The sequence below is a fragment of the Myxine glutinosa genome, chromosome 1 (assembly GCF_964187855.1).
Source record: "Myxine glutinosa chromosome 1, kmMyxGlut1.1, whole genome shotgun sequence".
Taxonomy (NCBI): Eukaryota; Metazoa; Chordata; class Myxini; order Myxiniformes; family Myxinidae; genus Myxine; species Myxine glutinosa.
The window spans coordinates 147,862,908-147,884,942 of NC_136261.1; the positions used below are offsets into that span (position 1 = coordinate 147,862,908).

The 22,035-nt window shown below is 45.2% G+C and overlaps 1 protein-coding gene across 2 annotated transcripts in view; it reads right to left on the bottom strand.

The window, feature by feature from the left end:
• Positions 1–19,588, bottom strand: part of LOC137429296 (sodium/glucose cotransporter 4) — a 90,397-nt gene extending 70,809 nt beyond the window's left edge. The window contains exons 1-4 of one of the 2 annotated variants that reach the window (XM_068119262.2): positions 19,462–19,588; positions 12,251–12,322; positions 504–608; positions 23–187 (exon numbers count right to left, since the gene is read on the bottom strand). In XM_068119262.2, coding sequence (XP_067975363.2) covers positions 23–187; positions 504–608; positions 12,251–12,322; positions 19,462–19,551 — 432 coding nt within the window. In that variant the 5' untranslated portion in view covers positions 19,552–19,588. The remainder of the gene's footprint in view (positions 1–22; positions 188–503; positions 609–12,250; positions 12,323–19,461) is intronic. The other variant, XM_068119264.2, reaches the window with a different exon arrangement.
• Between the last annotated feature and the right edge of the window lie 2,447 nt (positions 19,589–22,035).

The following is a 22,035-nucleotide window of genomic DNA, read 5'->3' on the forward strand; positions in this document are numbered from 1 at the left end:
TTCCTTTCCATTAGATCCACACCGATATCTTGGTGAGGATGTACAGCAGTAGAGAGAGCAAAGAAAGGTATATGCGGATCCGCTGTCCACCTAGTCGCTTTTGTAGAAACTCAGGCATGGTGGCCACTTCAGCTCTCAAGTACACTGGCATGAAGACCCAGCCCAAAAGAACGAGCACCCAGGCAGCCTGACAGACACACTCAAAGTGAACATCGAGAAATAGAGATACAACCACCTCGGGTTAACTTGCTTCATGTTGTATTTGATACCCAAGTAACAAAGGGGTGAAACTTTGTGTTTGATCCAAAAATCGTTATCTTGTGTGCTCTTACTTCCTGCCACATTGTTATCGTTTGGTGAATACCTGTGGTCATTTGTTATTGATCAATGAAAGTCATTATTTAATAGCAATGAGATTATTCTTAATTTGAGGGTGAGTGCTATAGGTTATTGCTTGTGAGGGTTCAAAGCAGATCTCTAAAGTCGTTACACTGTTAACGCACATTCCACTCGAAGCCCCCGATGGCGATACCTCCTGCCGCACCAGATCCAGCAATTCCAATGAACAAGCTACTGCCCACATTGCTTGACATCAGGGATGCACCGATCTGCTCAGTTTTGTTAGGACAAGGATAAAGGGGTAACAGAGTGTCAACATTAGAAGATTATAGTAAGGTAGTGTCTCATCTCCACATGTCACCCACCCACCCCCGGTGTGTGTGTGTGTGTGTGTGTGTGTGTGTGTGTGTGTGTGCGTGCGTGCGTGTGTGTGTGTGTAAAAGAGATAGAATTGTGAGGAACAGAAATGAAAAAACGAGATGTGTGCGTGTGTGTTTGTTTTGTCGCATTGATGGCCCCACACCACAACAGCTTTTTAACACAGTCTGGAGTGGAGTTGAAACTGCCAACTGAAACTCTGATCAAAAGTATCAGTTTGGCAAATCTTCCGAATCAGCATCACCTTGAAAAGGCTGTATTTGAGAAAGTCCCCACACACGGGGGGCATGTAACTCCCATGATAGCTTTTATCGTCTGTTGTGTCCTTGAGTGTCCAAAACATTGCACATGTCCCGCCTAAAACTTTCTTTAGATTTCGAAAACAATCAAGTTCCTTCACTCCATGAAGGAGAATTAGAAGAAAGTAACACCCTGTCCCTTGCTAAGGGCTTACACAAGAAAAGAGTGAAAAACAATTATTGCTTGCTGTCGTCTGGTTCCACCCTTCTTGGCAAAAAAATTCACTCTTCTTGGCTTCATTCAAGGTGTAATACATTGGCAGCCAATACATAACCAATCAGCTTTCACCTAATCAACCACACCAGGTGGCTAGGATTTCCTAGTTACATCAGGTAGCTTGAATTTCCCAGATAACCCAGGTGGATAGAATTTCGTAGTTACACCAGGTGGCTAGGTTTTCCTAGTTACACCAGGTGGCTAGGATTTCCTAGTTGTCCCCAGGTGGCTACATTTTCCTAGTTGTCCCCAGGTGGATAGGTTTTCCGAGTTGTCCCCAGGTGGCTTGGCTTTCCCAGTTATCCCCCAAATGGTTAGGTTTTGAGTTGTCCGCAGGTGGCTAAGCTTTCCCAGTTGGCCCCAGGTGGCGAGGTTTTCCTTGTTGTCCCCAAGTGGATAGGTTTTCCAAGTTGTCCCCAGGTGGCTAAGCTTTTCCAGTTGTCCCCAAGTGGCTAGGTTTTCTGAGTTGTCCCCAGGTGGCTAAGCTTTCCCAGTTGTGCCCAGGTGGCTGGGCTTTCCTAGTTGCACCCAGATGGCAAGGCTTTCCTCGTTTTCCCCAGGTGGCTAGACTTTCCTAGTCGTCCCCAGGTGGCCAGGCTTTCCTAATTGCACCCAGGTGGCTAGGCTTTCCTAGTTGTCCCCAGGTGGCTAGACTTTCCGAGTTGTCCCCATGTGGCTAGGCTTTCCCAGTTGTCCCCAAGTGGCTAGGCTTTTCTAGTTGTCCCCAGGTGGCGAGGATTTCCGAGTTGTCTCCAGGTGGCTAGGCTTTCCTAGTTGTCCCCATGTGCATAGGCTTTCCTAGTTGTCCCCATGTGGCTAGGCTTTCCTAGTTGTCACCATGCGGCTAGGTTTTACTAGATGTCCCCAAGTGGTTAGGATTTTTGAGTAACCCCAGGTGGATAGGAAATCCTAATCAATTACACCAAGTCGTTCAATTGGATTTTCCAACTTGTTGAAAACATTCTCCAGTTGCTGCTGGGTAATTTCATGAATTATATTTGTGAAATCCAGATCTGCAGCTGTGCGTTCATTTATTTGTGACCATAAATCTTGGTCTCCAAAGACCTGAGTGTCACACAGAGGCAATCCTTGTCTGGAGGTGATGTGTTGGTATAATCTCTGTGCATGATGTCAGCATCATGTTGCGTTCATAAATCAGAGTAGCTCTTTTTGTTTACCTTATCCTTCATAACTGCAACTTCATCTCCTAATTGGCGATCAGCAGGACTGAGACAATGCATTTTCATGGCAGATGACGCTTGTTGCTAACAAGTCATGCAGCATTTGCTGTTATGGGACTTGACATGTGCCTTTATCAAGTTTTGTTTATCTTTATCAAGATGAAACCTTATCAAGTTTTGGCCTTTATATATATATATATATATATATATACAGTCCCCTGAAAAAGTAAGTACACCCCATGTAAAGTTTTGACTTTTTCAACATATTTCAACATACAGCTATTTGATCTTCATTTCAACAATATTGAGAGATAAAGGTGATATAATATAACAAATATCATGAAACATTTACATTTTGTAGTCCATTGTATAATTTAAATAAACATAAATGCAAATTTCGCATGTGGAAAAAGTAAGTACACCCCGACATTCATCACTACTTCAAATACCTAGAATTAGAATCAGATGCACCAGCTCAGGTGCAAATCATTAGAACATCGTTAGAGAGGATCTTGGAGGAAACTGTCTTATTTAAACCTCAGACATTTAGTTTGGTTTGCTCTTTGTTGTTGAAGTGTGCGGCGTCACCATGCCGAGATCAAAAGAGCTCTCTGAGGCCTTCAGAAAGAAGGTTATAGATGCCTACGAGTCTGGGAAGGGATTTAAAAAGACCTCCAAACAATTTGAAATCAATCATTCGACTGTCCGGAAGATCATCTACAAGTGGAGAAACTTCCAAAGAACTGCCAACTTGTTCAGGCCAGGTCGCTCCATCAAGTTCAGCCCGAGAGCAGACAGCAAGATGCTGAAAGAAGTCTCTAAGAACCCCAGAATGTCATCACGGGACCGACAGGTAGCTCTTGCCACTGTTGATGTCAAAGTGCATGAGTCTACCATTAGAAAGAGGCTGCACAAATTAGATCTACATGGGAGGTGTGCCAGGAGGAAACCTTTTCTGTCCAGAAAGAACATCAGGGCAAGACTAAAGTTTGCCAATGAACACTGAGGCAAAGACCAGCACTTCTGGAACAATGTGCTCTGGACAGATGAGTCAAAGGTAGAGCTATTTGGCCACAGTAGATCTCGCGAGATCTCGGAGACGGTGGGAGGGATTTTCGAAGCTCCACACGGTCTCCACGTTTTTCGAAGTTAAGTCTGTTCACAATTGTATTTTGTCGAAACTGTATTTATCTTTCGGTGTGTGAAGTTATTGTGTGCAACTTTGGTTGTTTCTCGGTGTTTATCTTTCATAAATTGATCGTCTGTTTGCCGTGTCGTGTCTTGAGGCCTTGTACAGTGTGCACTGTACAACCTTGAGGCTTTGTTTTTCTCTCAGCGGTCCGTCGTTTGTGATCCAATAACTTTCGTTCTCTGTATTCCCAGGCTTTTCACCCATAGCCTACTTCCTTGTGTAAATCTCAAGTCAAAAAAAAAAAAAAAAAAATTTTTTTTCCTTCTCTGTTCTCATTCGTTTATTCATTCTTATTCGTTCGTTCGTTCTTCGACCACGTGTTTCTCCCCCATTTCCCCAGATAGTTTTCACTCATTAACCTTCAATGTTTACACTTTCCCCTCAAGTTATGTATTCCGTCATATTTTATAACACCTTTTTCTTCTTCTTCTTTAAAAGGCTGCTTTCGACTTGCTCACCAAATCAATTCATCCCCCAAAAAATATCCATCTCCTATAGTGCCTTTTTTCTACATTCCCTAAACTCTCCTGCAATCCATCCTCCATCCAGCGTCCTTAAACGTATTTTTAACTCGAAGGTCACAAGAAACTCATTTTGCAATAAATGTTCGTTTCCCATAAATCGTACACTTTCAAAAATCCAATCTCACCCCTCCCCTCCAAATCTTCCCCATAACCCCTCCCCTCCAAATCTTCCCCATCACCCCTCCCCTCCAAATCTTCCCCATCACCCATCCCTTTCAAATCTCCCCCCTTGCCCCCTCCCTCCTAAACTACCCCCTCACCCCTCCCCGCCAAGACGCCCGCTCGCCCCTCCCCTCCTAGACTCCTGCCTCACCCCTCCCCTCCAAATCTCCCCCATATCCCATCCCTTTCAAATCCCTCCCCTGGTCCCTTCCCTCCCAAACTCCCCCCTCACCCCTCCCCTTCAAATCTCCCCACCCTCATTGCTTCTCAATTTCCCCCCTCTCACTCCCCCTCCTCAAAGCGTCCTCCCCGCTTCTTCCCCCTTCAAACTCTCACCTCCATCTCCCCCAACCTTCTGCCTCGCTCTTCCCCCTCCTCAAATAACACCTCATTGTGGCTCACCCAATCACCATCAAACCTTTTGTCCGCCCCATCCTTCCCTTTCTCCGAGCTATTCTGAAATCTCTGACACACCTTCAACAGCTCTCCCTATCTCTTCCACCTCTTCCACATCTTACCCTACCCCTCCTCCCCCCTGTTCTGTATCTGATGCCCCCCCTTCCTCTTCATTAACGGTATGGACCTCAAACATCCGGGGCCTTCGTTCAAACTTAACTGATCTCTCCATACAGGTTGCTTCTGTCAAACCAGACGTGATCTGCTTAACAGAAACTTTCCTCCTTTATGATGTCTCTGATTCCATAGTATCTCTCCCGGGCTACTCCCTCCTCCGGTATGATAGACCTGAGCCTCGTCCTGGAGGCGGGGTTGCTATCTTTATCAAAAACTCTCTTCCTCACTTGCCCTGCACTGCACTCTCTCCACCTCACCCCCAGGAATACCTCTGGCTACGGCTTCCCCTTCGCTCCCACCTCTTGTTCATATGTGTGTTGTACCGTCCACCAAACAGTGATGACTCCATCTACATCTCGCTGTCTGATGATATGGACCAACTTCTATCTACTCATCCCAACTCTCTCTTCCTCATATGTGGTGATTTCAATTGTCACCATGCCAGTTGGCTGGGTGTGAGTACCTCTCTCACCAGCCATGGCTCTTCAGCAAAGGACTTCTGCGACTCACTGGGACTGACACAATCTGTCAATTTCCCGACCCGGATCTCAGTCAACGGAACATCTTCTCTTCTGGACTTGGTTATGACTAACTTCCCTGAAAATGTCTGCTGCTCTTCTTCTGCTCCGATCGGATCATCTGATCATGTCCTTGTTAAAGTGGACATCTCTCTGACCATCCTCAGGGAGCCTGCTCAGCGTCGACGAGTCTGGCATTTCACTCAGGCCAACTGGCATGGTCTTCAAGCAGCCATCAATCATCTGGACTGGTCTCCCATCTCTACCACCTCTGACATCAACTCATCCTGGGAATTCTTCCAAAGTAAATTGCTCTCTCTCATGCACAGATTTATCCCATCTCGTCTTCAGTTGTCATACCCTTCCTCCCGTCCATGGTACACGGAATCTTGTGGTGAGGCTGTTGCCCAGAAACAACTTGCCTTCGTCTCCTGGAAAGCAAATCCAACGGAAGGAAATCTCATTTCCTTTCACAAAGCCCGAAACAAGTGTGTGTCCACCCTCAGGAGAGCCAGGAAACAATATCTCTCCGTTCTCAAGACCGAACTCTCTTATCTGTCTCCCTCTTCCAAATCCTGGTGGCGTCTGGTCAAATCCGTTTCTGGTGTTTGTTCCCCCTCCATCCCCTCCCTTACCTCAAACGGCTACACAGCTGACTCCGCACGTGAAAAAGCTGAATGCCTCAACTCTGTGTTTGCCTCTAAATCTTGTGTCCCAAACCCATCCCTCTCTGTACCCACCATACCCAGTCGTACCCTGCTGCTCCTGGACTCCGTGTCCTTTCCTCCTGACAAGGTGGAAAAGTTTCTGTCAACCCTCGACTCTGATTCTGCAACTGGACCCGACGGCATCAGCCCACGGGTCCTAAAATCCTGCTCTGCCGCTCTATCTCACCCTCTCTCTGTTCTCTTCACCCTCTCTTTTGCTCAAGGTCAACTGCCATCTGCTTGGAAATCAGCCAACATCACCGCTTTGCACAAAAAAGGTGCAAAAACAGATCCTAGCAACTACAGACCAATCAGCCTTCTCCCAATTATCAGCAAAGTCATGGAATCCATCATTGCTTCGGATATGAAATCTTTCCTCTTCTCCAATGGCTTGATCTCTGATCATCAATTTGGTTTCAGACCAGGTCACTCTACTCTGGACATGCTGCTTCTGCTGTCTCAACAATGGATGGAGGTCCTCAATGCCAAACAGGAAATTAGAGCTGTCTCCCTCGACATATCACGTGCCTTCGACACGGTCTGGCACCCCGCTCTGCTCACCAAACTCTCCTCCTTTGGTATCCATGGAAATCTCCACGCATGGCTGGCGGACTTCCTCTCTAGTCGTCGTCAACGTGTGGCCCTGAATGGGTTTCTCTCATCTCCTCTTCGTGTTCAGGCTGGAGTTCCCCAAGGCAGTGTTCTGGGCCCAGTGCTTTTTCTGGTCTTCATCAATGATCTCTCTGACTCTCTCGAAAATCCTCTCTATCTCTTTGCTGATGACTCCACTCTCTGCCGCTCCATTCCTCTTCCCTCAGATCGGCAGTCTGCTGCCTCCTCACTCTCTGAAGACCTGGACAAAATCACAGACTGGTCAAACAAGTGGAACATGTCTTTCAATCCTGACAAATCTCACACTCTTACTATGTCTCTCCGAAAAGATCGACTGGACAACCCTCCCATCTACTTTCTCAACAATCCTCTCCAAGAAGTTCTGTCGCTCAAGATTTTGGGTCTCACTATCTGCCATGATCTTTCTTGGGAAAACCACATTTCCAAGCTGGCCTCCAAAGCCAGTCGCCGACTGGGCATCCTCCGTCGTGCGAAGTCCTTCCTCGGCACACCTGAGCTCCTCACCACATACAAGGCTTTCATCCGCAGCTCAATGGAATACTGTTCTCCCCTATGGGCCGGTGCTCCTGCCTCACACCTAGCTCGGCTTCACGCTGTTGAAACCAAAGCTTTCAGAATTATTGGAATCTCCCGCGATGAAGCTATCTCTGAGGGCCTTTCACTCACTCACCGCAGGCAGGTAGGTGGTCTTTCTGTCTTCTACCGACTCCTCTCCGGCCTTGCACCCCCAGCTCTCTCTGTGCTCTGTCCCCCAAATATTCATACAGGTCGCACAAGATCTGCCAGCAACCCTCTGATGGTTAAACTGCCGAAATCTCGGCTCTCTGCTCACCTTCACTCTTTCATTCCTCTTTTCTCCCGCCTCTGGAACAAACTCCCTCACTCCCTTCAATCCCACTCCTCCCTCCAGGTCTTTAAAACAGCTGTTCACCACCATCTCTTATCTTCCCCCATCCAAAACCTTGATCTTTTCTACCCCCGCTAATTCACCCCAGATCCACCTTGTTTGAAATTCCAACTTCTTTCCTGGAAGTCCTGGCAGTGTCCATATGTTTTATACCTCTCCCACCGCCCCCTTCCCATGCCCCCCCCCCCCAAAGCCCTCGCCCTCTCTCAGATCTCTCGATGTCTCCATGTCTCTCGGTCCCTGCTCTCAAATGTTGTGTTTGTGTCCTTCCCCCTCTCTCCCCATCTTGTCTACCGCTCCCGATGTTATATGTTTTATGTGTCGGTTTGTCTTTCTGTGTGATTAATGTTCGCTCTTTCACGAGCCTCGATCTTGTATACAAAAAAAAAAAAAAAAAAAAAAAAAAAAAAACAGTACCAGAAGACATGTTTGGCGAAAACCAAAGACAGCATTTGACCACAAGAACCTGATACCAACTGTAAAGCATGGTGGTGGAAATATTATGGTTTGGGGCAGCTTTGCTGCATCAGGGCCTGGGCAGCTCACCATCATAGAATCCACGATGAATTCTTCATTGTACCAGAGGGTGCTTGAGGATAATGTGAGGCCATCTGTCGGGAAGTTGAAGCTCAACCGAAGGTGGACCTTGCAACATGACAATGACCCTAAACATACCAGTAAATCCACCAAGGAATGGCTGAAAAGAAAGAAATGGAGGGTTCTGCAATGGCCAAGTGAAAGCCCGGATCTAAATCCCATCGAGATGTTGTGGGGGGGATTTGAAACAAGCTGTGCATGTAAGAAACCCTCCATTGTTTGGGAGAAACCCTCCACATATATATATATACCGATTGATCGACAATAATCAACTGACATTTGAGCAGAGGAAGTGCTTGCACGTTAATCTGATTCACCCTGTGTAAATATACACCATATTTTCGGCCGATATGTCGATGTGGAGTACAAGTCGTATTGGAATTTTTTTCCATTTTTCTTTCCCAATTCCATGGACAGGTCGAGTGCAAGACAAGTCGATAAAATTCAGTCAAGACAATGGAGGTGTTATTTACCCCATGACACTCACAAGCATAGCTGCCTGCGGTACTTCTTTAAAACAAAGATCAGGATCATTATCAGCAATGGCTCTCAGCACATTACATTTTGTTGCATTTCCTACTTCTGACGGACACCTGACACTTATTAGTCCCCTACCGGTGTACACCGGAGGGGACTATAGGTTTGCACGCCGTCCCTCCGTCCGTCAGTCAGTCCGTGAGTCCGTCACGCAAAGAACAGTTTTCCGGACTTTTTTTCTAAACGCTTAATGCTAATGATTTCAAACTTGGCACATGGTTTCCTCATGTTAAGTTACAGATCAAATTCGAACTTCACGACGTTTCGATCATTTTTGACAAAGTTATGGCACTTTGAACTTTGGGAATCTGATAATTCTGATGATGCTTAACTCAGTGCCATTTTAAGTTTTAATTTCCTTTAAAAAAGATTTTCTCTGCAATAATTGGACCGATTGAGATCAAATTTTCACCATATGAGGGACTCGGTCTGTACAATATTTTAATGGTAATTATGACGTCGCAGGTCACGTGGTTCGGCCGCCATATTGTTTTTCGTGAAAACACGAAAACCCATTTTTCTCTGCAACAGCTAAACAGATCGAGGCCAAACTTTTCAGGCAGCATCGCATACCCATGACGAACAAAAAAGTCAACGAGCATGACATCATGCGTCACATGGTTTCAGAGTTATGAAGTTTTTAAGCATAAACCTTTAAAACCGAGCCCCTCTCTCATTTTTGATCCAATCGAGGGGAAACTTCACAGATCTGTTCAGCATGTCAGTTTACTAAAATGTCCTTTTGGAATTTGCGATAGGGCGCGTGGTTTGGCAGATATCGTTAATTAAACGACAATATTTTAAAAATGGATATCTCTTGTTTATTCTGGAGTTCTCCTCAAGCCGCACCGCGCGCCCTCAGCCTCGTCTCGCAAACGTCAACAGCGCGACACAGTGCGCGCTTTCCGGAGGGGTGGAGCCAAGCCGAGCAACATATATATATATATACACATCGATCATTGATCGTGAACCGGAAAATATAATAAATTACTGATATTTAGCGACTCGAAAGGTTCTTTATCAACAACGTATTTTCTCGTGCTTCTGCTGACCTGTCTGCAAGGTGTATAAATCGAAGTCCCGAGTGCGAATCACAGGTGAGCCCGTCCTGAGGTAATTAGCGATTGGGAACGATTCAGAACCTGTGGATAAATAACCATTGGTAATTTCCCCAACAGTTTTCCGGACGACAGACTGCCGATAGGGGACATGTATTGCAGCGCCATACTCAGAATGCTTGTTGTAATACAAGCACTCCATGTTTGTCCACCAAGCGTTGCAACCACGATTAGCCTTCTTGGTTTTTTGGCAGTCCGCAACATATCCTTCGCTTTGCTTTACACCACCAGTCCCGAATACAACTTTTTCGCTGACATTTCTCATCTTAGAAGGTCCCTTGTGCATTTTTCGGATTCAGTAAATAAATAGTATTTGATAATGTTTACACACCGACACACACACACGAAAGTGGATACTTTAAGACCGGTTAGGGCTCCGCTCCACCTTCTGAAACCCGCATAAGGAGATAACAACCTACGACACATACATATATATATATATATATATATATATATATATATATATATTATATAATATATATATATATATATATATATATATATATATATATATGTATATATATATATATATATATATATATATATATGTATATATATATATATATATATATATATATATGTATATATATATATATATATATATATATATATATATATATATATATATATATATATATATATATATATATATATGTATATATATATATATATATATATATATATATGTATATATATATATATATATATATATATATATATATATATATATATATATATATACACCTTCAGAAAGTATTCACACCCCTTGACTTTTTCACATTTTGTTGTTACAGGCTGAATAAAAAATGGATTAAATAGATTTTTTTTCTCACTGATCGACACATAATACCACATAATGTCAAAATCGATGTTATTTTTAGATTGTTTTGCAATACTGTATCATTAAAAATGAAAAGCTGAAATGTCCAGTCAATAAGTATTCAACACCTTTGCTATGTCACCCAAATTGAGCTCAGGTGCATCTAATTTCCTTTCATCATCCTTGAGATGTCTCTACAACTTAACTGAACTGAAGTCCATCTGTGGCCAATTCAATTGATTGGACATGATTTAGAAGGAAACACACCTTTATATATGTAAGGTCCCACAGTTGACAGTGTATGTCAGAGCAGAAACTCTTCCATGAAGTCCAAGGAACTGTCCGTAGAACTCTGAGATTGAATTGTGAAGACGAATAGATCAGGGGAAGGGTATAAGATTTAGTGTTGTGTTGTGTTGAAAGTTCCGCAATGGCATAATGAGCTCCATCATTAGGAAATTGAAAGAATATGGAACGACCCAGACTCTTACTAGAGCTGGCCGTCCGACCAAACTGGGCAACCGGGCAAGAAAGACCTTGGTCAGGGAGATGACCAAGAATCAAATAACCACTTTGACAGAGCTACAGAGTTCCTTGGCTGAGATGGGAGAACCTGCCGGAAGGACAACAGAGTCTGTCTGCAGCAATTCACAAATGTAGGCTTTATGGGAGAGTGGCCAGACAGAAGCCACTTCAGAGAAAAGGCACATGCGAGCACGCGTGGAGTTTGCAAAAAGGCATGTGAAAGACTCAGAGTATGAGGCAAAAGATTCTGTGGCCTGATGAGACGAAAATTGAAGTCTGTATGGCCAGAATGTAAAGCGCTACATCTCGCAGAAACTGAGCACAGCTCATCATCAATCTAACAGCATCCCTACAATAAAGCTTGGTAGTGGCAGCATCATGCTATCGGGATGCTTCTCAGCGGCAGGGACAAGGAGACTTGTATGAAAAGAGGGAACATTAAATGGAGCAAAATCTTTGAGGAGAACCTGTGCCAGAGTGCAAAAGACTTTTGACTGCAGCAAAGATTTATCTACCAACAGGACATTGACCCCCAAGCATACAGCCAAGGCAAAATTGGAATGGCTTCAGAAAAAGAACGTGAAAGTCCTTTAGTGGCCCAGTGGCCCAGCCAAAGCCAAGACTTGAATCCCATGGAGAATCTGCGGAAGACTTGAAGATTGCTGTTCACTGACACTCACCGACCTACACAGTATTGACTCAGGGGGTTGAATAGTTATGTAAATTAGATATTTCTGTATTCAACTTTTAAGTATTTTATAGAAATTTCAAAAAAAAAATCCACTTTGACATTATGAGGTATTATGTGTAGATCAGTGACAAAAAATCTCAATTTATTCCATTTTAAATTCAGACCAACAACGAAATGGGAAAAAGTCAAGGGGTATGAATACTTTCTGAAGGCACTGTATACACACACACACAAACACACACACACACACACACATACACAAATCAGTTTTTGGATTTGCATTGTGCATGGCAAGTGATAAGTGATAACATAGTGAGTTTTGTGAGTGTTACCGGTAACCAAGTCATGCTTCTCCCTGCCAGGAAGAACCCGCCCACTGTTCTTCGGTTGGCTTTGTAGGATGACTGAGGTAGGATAATAATATGAAGAAAAGTTAACAGAGAAAAGAAACCTTCTGACAGCCAATCTAGTCAAACTTATGTATTAACCTTTTCAAAGTCTCTGACATCAAAGTGCCTGGTGTCCTCAATCCATAATGGAACTTACGATTGTATTAGTTACCATCAAAAACCCGGCATCAATAACCTTTACAGACTTCACCAATATCGATAAAGCGATCCCCTTTTGAACCCAATATGGTTTCAATTTCTTTTTCTGAAATTTTCTTATTTTCTGAAATCAAAAAACAAATCTGAAATCAATTTCAACGTCGACCATTTTTAGCCGGATGATAAAACAAAATCTTCTGCATATGTACACTCTCATGTATTGTCTTTGTGCCAAGTTTGAACAAAATCGGTCCATGCATGTCAAGTAATGGTTGGGGACACATTTGAGTAAGAAAATGGCCGCCAGTCAGTCATCTTGGATCTGATCCCGAAAATAAATGGCGTCCATATGTAATCCATCATTCATTTATCTGTGTGCAAAGTTTGAACAAAATCGGTAAATGCATGTCTGAGAAATGGTCGAGTACGTGCTCAATATTGGGTGTTTATACAACTACAATGGCCGACAGTCGGCCATCTTTGATCACATCGTGAAACAAAATGATGTGCATACGTGCACCATCATGTTTTGTCTATTTACCAAGTATGAATACAATCGGTCCATACATCTCGGAGATATGGTTGCGGACGCAAGCAAGCACGGACGGATGGACGAGATCCAATCCATAAGCCCCCGTTTTGGACTAAGTCGGACAGGGATTAAAAAATAAACCTCCCTCCAATAAATACCCTCTCTTCCAATAAGCATCCCCCCCCCCCCCCCTTGGAAGGGAAATGAAAAAAAAGAAACGCCCAGGGCATTTATTGGAGGAAATATGGAAAATGCAGCTTCCGGTTTCACGATCGAGGTGGCGACTTTTGTTCTCTCCGGGCATCCAAAGTTAAGTTATTTTTCCATTCGTGTGTTTGTCAAATTTCCACTCGTTATTTTATCGTCTATGCGTTATTGTTTGTTTCTAGTTCGTTTTGGTTTGAATTTCCTGTAACTCGTAATAAATTAATCGTTTTCTGTTTGCCCTGCGTGTGCAGCCGAGTAGCCTTGTAGCCTGAGGCTTCCCCCGTCGAAGTTTGTTCACTTAAGTTCCTTCCTTCGCTGTCTTTGCTTGGTTCTTAGATCTTTCCCTTCTCCCCTGAATTTCCCTGAACATCTACTCTTTGTCTAACGTTTTAACGCCCCCCCCCCCCAAGAAAACAAAAACAGCAAAAAAACAAACATTTATTTCCCTTTCTCCACGTGTGCTTCTGTCCACGAGCGGTCTCGCCCCGCCCCCATTATCTCCTTGCCTTTCACCTTTTGCCCTGTTCACGTGACTCGTGGTTGTCCCTCTCGGCCCTCTCCCAGTTGGTATTTTTGTGAATATAAGATTGTTCTTCACGGTTCTGTTTTACACGGTTATGTTTTATTCAGTGGTATATTACAACATGCTGTTTTTCTTAATATTTAAAAGGCTCTTTTCGATTTCCTCTTCAACTCATCCACTTCAAAAAAAAATTCAATCTCTCATAATTCTTCCTCACTACATGCTCTAAATTCACATTCATTCCACCCCTCCTCGATCATTCTTAAACGAATTTCTAACTTGAAAATCACAATAAACCCAATTTGTTATAAATGTTCATCTTTCATTAATCATCCACTTTCTAAACTCACCCCTTGCCCCTCCCCTCCAAATCTCCCCCTTGCCCCTCCCCTCTCAAACTCCCCCCTTGCCCCTCCCCTCCTAAACTCCCTCCTCACCCCTACCCTTCAACACTCCCCCCCCCAACCCCTCCCCTTCAAATCTCCCCCCCCCTACCATCCCTCTTCAATTCTCCCCCCTCCTCCTCAAAGCTGCCTCCTCCCCACTTCATCTCCCTTCTATCTCATACCTCCACCTCCCCCAACCTTCTACTTTCCTCTGCCCCCCTCAAACAACCCCTCACTGTGCCTCATCCCATCACCATCAAACCTTTCGTCCTCCTCATCCTTTCCTTTCTTGTAACTCTTCTGTAATCTCTGACACTGCTCTCCCTACCTCCCCCTCTCATCCTTCATCTGACCCTACCCCTCCCCTCCCCTGTCCTGCACCCGATGCTCCCCCTCTCTCCTCATTAACGGTATGGACCTCAAAAATCCAGGGCCTTCGCTCAAACCTGATTGATCTCTCCATTCAGGTTGATTCTGACAATCCAGACTTGATCTGCTTTACAGAAACTTTCCTCCTTCAAGATGTCTCTGATTCCTTAATATCTCTTCCTGGTTACTCCTTCCTCCGGTATGATAGACCTGAGCCTCGTCCTGGTGGTGGGGTTGCTATCCTTATCAAAAACGCTCTTCCTCACCCTCCTTGCACTGCCCTCTCTCCAACCCCACCCCCAGGAGTACCTCTGGCTACGGCTTCCTCTCCACTCTCACCTTTTGTTCATATGTCAGGATATTGTCTCCTGGAAAGCAAATCCAACGGAAGGAAATCTCATTTCCTTTCACAAAGCCCGAAACAAGTGTGTGTCCACGCTCAGGAGAGCCAGGAAACAATATCTCTCCGTTCTCAGGACCGAACTCTCTTATCTGTCTCCCTCTTCCAAATCCTGGTGGCGTCTGGTCAAATCTGTTTCTGGTGTTTGTTCCCCCTCCATCCCCTCCCTCACCTCAAATGGCCACACGGCTGACTCCGCACGCGAAAAAGCTGAATGCCTCAACTCTGTGTTTGCCTCTAAATCTTGTGTCCCAAACCCATCCCTCTCTGTACCCACCGTACCCAGTCGTACCCAGCTGCTCCTGGACTGTGTGTCCTTTCCTCCTGACAAGGTGGAAAAGTTTCTGTCAACCCTCGACTCGGATTCTGCAACTGGACCTGACGGCATCAGCCCACGGGTCCTAAAATCCTGTTCTTCCGCTCTTTCACTCCCTCTCTCTGTTCTCTTCACCCTCTCTTTTGCTCAAGGTCATCTTCCATCTGCTTGGAAATCTGCCAACATCACCGCTTTGCACAAAAAAGGTGCGAAAACAGATCCCAGCAACTACAGACCAATCAGCCTTCTCCCAATTATCAGCAAAGTCATGGAATCCATCATTGCTTCAGATATGAAATCTTTCCTCTTCTCCAATGGCTTGATCTCTGATCATCAATTTGGTTTCAGACCTGGACACTCTACTCTGGACATGCTGCTTCTGCTTTCTCAACAATGGATGGAGGTCCTCAATGCCAAACAGGAAATTAGAGCAGTCTCTCTTGACATATCACGTGCCTTCGATACGGTCTGGCACCCCGCTCTGCTCACCAAACTCTCCTCTTTTGGTATCCATGGAAATCTCCACGCATGGCTGGCGGACTTCCTCTCTAGTCGTAGTCAACGTGTGGCCCTGAATGGGTTTCTCTCATCTCCTCTTCCTGTTCAGGCTGGAGTTCCATAAGGCAGTGTTCTAGGCCCTGTCTAGGTCTTCATCAATGATCTCTCTGACTCTCTTGAAAATCCTCTGTATCTCTTTGCTGATGACTCTACTCTCTGTCGCTCCATTCTTCATCCCTCAGATCGGCAGTCTGCTGCCTCCTCACTCTCTGCAGACCTGGACAAAATCACAGACTGGGCAAACAAGTGGAACATGTCTTTCAATCCTGACAAATCTCACACTCTTACGATGTCTCTCCGAAAAGACCGACTGGACAACCCTCCCATCCACTTTCTGAATAATCCTCTCCAAGAAGTTCTGTCACTCAAGCTTTTGGGTCTCACTATCTGCCATGATCTTTCCTGGGAAAACCACATTTCAAATCTGGCCTCCAAAGCCAGTCGCCGACTGGGCATCCTCCGTCGTGCGAAGTCCTTCCTTGGCACACCTGAGCTCCTCACCACATACAAGGCCTTTCATCCGCAGCTCAATGGAATACTGCTCTCCCCTCTGGGCTGGTGCTCCTGCCTCACACCTAGCTCGTCTTCACGCTGTTGAAACCAAAGCATTCAGAATCATTGGAATCTCCCGCGATGAAGCTAACTCCAAGGGCCTCTCACTCACTCACCGCAGGCAGGTTGGTGGTCTTTCCATCTTCTACCGACTCCTCTCTGGCCTTGCCCCCCCAGCTCTCTCTGGGCTCTGTCCCGCAAATATTCCTACAGGTCGCACAAGATCTGCCTGCAACCCTCTTATGGTCAAAACTGCCAAAATCAAGACTCTCTGCTCACCTTCACTCCTTCATTCCTCTTTTCTCCCGCCTCTGGAACAAACTCCCTCACTCTCTTCAATCCCACTCCACCCTCCAGGTCTTTAAAACAGCTGTTCACCACCATCTCTTATCTTCCCCCATCCAAAACCTTGATCTTTTCTACCCCCGCTAATTTCACCCCAATTCCACTTTTTTGAAATACCAACTTCTGTCCTGGAAGTCATTGGTGTCGTTGTGTTTTATACTTCTCCCTCCACCCCCCCCCCCCCTTCCCATGCCTCCTCCCCCCAAGCCCTCTCCCTTCCACACATCTCCCTGCTCTCAAATGTTGTGTTTGTGTGCTTCACCTTCTCTCCCCATCTTGTTTTCCGCTCCCGCTTTTTATATATTTTGTTTGTCTGGTTGATTTGTTTGTGAAGTAAATGTTAGCTCTTTCACGAGCCTCGATTCAGTATACAAAAAAAAAAAAAAAAAAAAAAAATGTGTTCTGTACCGTCCTCCAAACAGTGATGACTCCATTTACATTTTGCTGTCTGACAACATGGACCATCCACTCATCTCAACTCTCTCTCTCTCTTCCTCATATGTGGTGACTTCAACTGTCATCATGCCAGCTGGCTGGGTGTGGGTTCCTCTCTCACCAGCCATGGCACCTCAGCAAAGGACTTCTGCGACTCATTGGGACTGACACAATCTGTCAATTTCCTGACCCGGATCTCAGTAAATGGAGTATCTTCTCTTCTAGACTTGGTTATGACTAACTTCCCTGCAAATGCCTGCTGCTCTTCTTCTGCTCCAATCAGTCCTTCTGATCATGTGCTTGTTAAAGTGGACATCTCTCTGGCCATTCCCTCTCTGGCATTTCACTCAGGCCGACTGGCACGGTCTGCAAGCAGCCATAAATCATCTGGACTGGTCTTCCATCTCTACTGCCTCCGACATCAATTCTTCCTGGGAATTCTACCAAAGCAAACTGCTCTCTCATGCACAGATTTATCCCATCTCGTCTTCAGTTGTCTTACCCTTCCTCCCGTCCATGGTACACTGAATCTTGTGGTGAGACATTTGCCCTGAAACAACTTGCCTTTGCCTCTTGGAAGGCAAATCCAACTGAAGGCAATCTCAGTTCCTTCCACCAAGCTCGGAACAAGTGTGTGTCTACCCTCAGGAGTACCAGGAAGCATTATCTCTCCACACTCAAGAATGAACTCTCAAACCTGTCTCCTTCCTCCAAATCCTGGTGGCGTCTGGTCAAATCCGTTTCTGGTGTTTGTTCCACCTCCATCCCCTCCCTTACCTCAAATATCTACACAGTTGACACCGCACGTAACAAAGTCGAATGACTCAACTCTGTGTTTGCCTCAAAATCTCAAAATCCTTAAAATCAAACAAGTGGAACATGTCTTTCAATCCTGACAAATCTCACACTCTTACTATGTCTCTCCGAAAAGACCGACTGGAAAACCCTCCCATCTACTTTCTCAACAATCCTCTCCAAGAAGTTGTCGCTCAAGCTTTTGGGTCTCACTATCTGCCATGATCTTTCTTGGGAAAACCACATTTCCAAGCTGGCCTCCAAAGCCAGTCGCCAACTGGGCATCCTCCGTCGTGCGAAGTCCTTCCTTGGCACACCTGAGCTCCTCACGACATGCAAGGCTTTCATCCGCAGCTCAATGGAATACTGTTCCCCCCTCTGGGCCGGTGCTCCTGCCTCACACCTAGCTCGGCCTCACGCTGTTGAAACCAAAGCTTTCAGAATCATTGGAATCTCCTGCGATGAAGCTAACTCCGAGGGCCTTTCACTGACTCACCGCAGGCAGGTTGGTGGTCTTTGTCTTCTACCGACTCCTCTCTGGACTTGCTCCCCCAGCTCTCTCTGTGCTCCGTCCCCCAAATATTCCTACAGGTCACACAATATCTGCCAGCAACCCTCTTATGGTTGAACTGCCAAAATCTAGGCTCTCTGCTCGCCTTCACTCTTTCATTCCCCTTTTCTCCCGCCTCTGGAACAAACTCCCCCACTCCCTTCAATCCCACTCCTCCCTCCAGGTCTTTAAAACAGCTGTTCACCACCATCTCTTATCCCATCCACCACGATCCCATCCAAAACCTTGATCTTTTCTACCCCCTCTAATTCACCCCAGATCCACTTTTTGAAATTCCAACTTCTTTCCTGGAAGTCCTTGCAGTGTCCATGTTTTATACCTCTCCAACCCCCCCCCCCCCCCCCCCACCCAAGCCCTCTCCCTCCCACAGTTCTCTCGATGTCCCTGCTCTCAAATGTTGTGTTTGTGTCCTTCCCCCTCTCGCCCCATCTTGTCTACCGCTACCCTTATTATGTGTTTTATGTGTCGGTTTGACTTTTTGTGTGATTAATGTTTGCTCTTTCACGAGCCTCGATCTTGTACACAAAAAAAAAAAAAAATTGGAAAGACAACTGTTCAATATTATGCAGTAAAAGGGAATTATGAAAATCATATGGAACATATGAATTCTAAATATACAGTACCCTCCATAAGTATTGGAACAGTGAAGTCAAATTTGTTATTATATTGCTTAATCAATTTAATTGAACTTAATCAATTTGGATTTGACATCAAAAGATGAATATGAGGGACAGAATATGAGGTACAGAAGGTCAGCTTGCTTTTCTTGATATTTCTATACACGTATCCTCCAACGTTTCACTTGATTCCACTTGCTCTTGCACATTCTCTTTCACAGCAACACACCTCTACTGATTCTGATGCAGTTTCTTCAACCTTCAGACATTCTTTACTTTTTGTTTTCACAGCCTCCCTCAAAATTTCTCAGCAAATATTTTAAAAACAAATCACATAATTAAGATAATAGGGATAAAAAGAGAATGAATGTAAAAAAACATCCGCTCACCCAGACGCCTACAACAAGAACGAACACAAAATATGCCAGTAGTACAAGTATGTCTGGCCAAGAAAGTGAGAGGTAGCCATGAGGAGCCATGTTACTGCTGTGAACTGGACTATCTTTTGCCACTCTTACAAATGTGGAAACAACCGAATTTAATCATTAATCGTCAAATTTAATGAGCAACGTTTCAGCTCTTGGCAAACCTCACAGAAGAGTGCAATGTTCAGTCACATTCCTGCTGTGTTGTTGCTGGTAATATGAAAAACTGTTTTCTGGTCTCCTTAATCTCCTCTCAACATCAAAACTTTGAAAGATAAATGCATTGGTTATGTTTCTACAATTTTTCATCAAAACATTGAGGCTTGCAGAATATCTGAATGACTTGGTACGATGCCAACACACCAAGAATGAGCTAGGGGTTAACAGACAGACAATGGAAAGAGACATGAAGGTGAGTGTCAATCTCCATCTTGGACAGGCAGAACAATGGATGGAATCAACAGAACACTGAACGAAGTATGCAAAAATCTAGGGGAAGCAAAGAGAAGCTAGCCAGAGACATTTGTGAGGAAGTTTGTCATCACCAAATCCAGAAGGCAGGATTTGCCATTGGGAGAAATCCGGGTTGGAAAGTTTACAGATTGAGTCAGTCCCATGGAATCACAAAACTCCTTTAGTGAAGTGCCATGATGATGATGAGTGCCATGGATGGTGAGAGAGGTACCAACACCCAGCCAATTGGCATGGTGACAAGTGAAATCACCAAATAGGAAGAACAGGGAGTTGGGATAAGTGGTTCAAAGTACTTTACTACCAAAAGGCATTCATGTTTGCATCAACATAGAAAGTATTAAAAAAACAAACACGAAATGAAAAGGTTAGACAAAGTTATCGAACAATGTTTGTTTCAGTTGTCATACCCTTCCTCCCGTCCATGGTACACGGAATCTTGTGGTGAGGTTGTTGCCCAGAAACAACTTGCGTTCGTCTCCTGGAAAGCAAATCCAACGGAAGGAAATCTCATTTCCTTTCACAAAGCCCGAAACAAGTGTGTGTCCACCGTCAGGAGAGCCAGTAAACAATATCTCTCCGTTCTCAAGACCGAACTCTCTTATCTGTCTCCCTCTTCCAAATCCTGGTGGCGTCTGGTAAAATCCATTTCTGGTGTTTGTTCCCCCTCCATCCCCTCCCTTACCTCAAACGGCTACACAGCTGACTCCGCACGTGAAAAAGCTGAATGCCTCAACTCTGTGTTTGCCTCTAAATCTTGTGTCCCAAACCCATCCCTCTCTGTACCCACCATACCCAGTCGTACCCAGCTGCTCCTGGACTCCGTGTCCTTTCCTCCTGACAAGGTGGAAAAGTTTCTGTCAACCCTCGACTCTGATTCAGCAACTGGACCTGACGGCATCAGCCCACGGGTCCTAAAATCCTGTTCTTCCGCTCTTTCACTCCCTCTCTCTGTTCTCTTCACCCTCTCTTTTGCTCAAGGTCAACTGCCATCTGCTTGGAAATCAGCCAACATCACCGCTTTGCACAAAAAAGGTGAAAAAACAGATCCTAGCAACTACAGACAAATCAGCCTTCTCCCAATTATCAGCAAAGTCATGGATTCCATCATTGCTTCGGATATGAAATCTTTCCTCTTCTCCAATGGCTTAATCTCTGATCATCAATTTGGTTTCAGACCAGGTCACTCTACTCTGGACATGCTGCTTCTGCTGTCTCAACAATGGATGGAGGTCCTCAATGCCAAACAGGAAATTAGAGCCGTCTCCCTTGACATATCACGTGCCTTCGATATGGTCTGGCACCCCGCTCTGCTCACCAAACGCTCCTCCTTTGGTATCCATGGAAATCTCCACGCATGGCTGGCGGACTTTCTCTCTAGTCATCGTCAACGTGTGGCCCTGAATGGGTTTCTCTCATCTCCTCTTCCTGTTCAGGCTGGAGTTCCCCAAGGCAGTGTTCTGGGCCCTGTGCTTTTTCTGGTCTTCATCAATGATCTCTCTGACTCTCTTGAAAATCCTCTCTATCTCTTTGCTGATGACTCCACTCTCTGCCGCTCCATTCCTCATCCCTCAGATCGGCAGTCTGCAGCCTCCTCACTCTCTGCAGACCTGGACAAAATCACACACTGGGCAAACAAGTGGAACATGTCTTTCAATCCTGACAAATCTCACTCTTACGATGTCCCTCCGAAAAGACCGACTGGACAACCCTCCCATCTACTTTCTGAATAATCCTCTCCAAGAAGTTCTGTCACTCAAGCTTTTGGGTCTCACTATCTGCCATGATCTTTCCTGGGAAAACCACATTTCCAAGCTGGCCTCCAAAGCCAGTCGCCGACTGGGCATCCTCCGTCGTGCGAAGTCCTTCCTTGCCACACCTGAGCTCCTCACCACATACAAGGCTTTCATCCGCAGCTCAATGGAGTACTGCTCTCCCCTCTGGGCTGGTGCTCCTGCCTCACACCTAGCTCGTCTTCACGCTGTTGAAACCAAAGTGTTCAGAATCATTGGAATCTCCCGCGATGACACTATCTCCGAGGGCCTTTCACTTAATCACCGCAGGCAG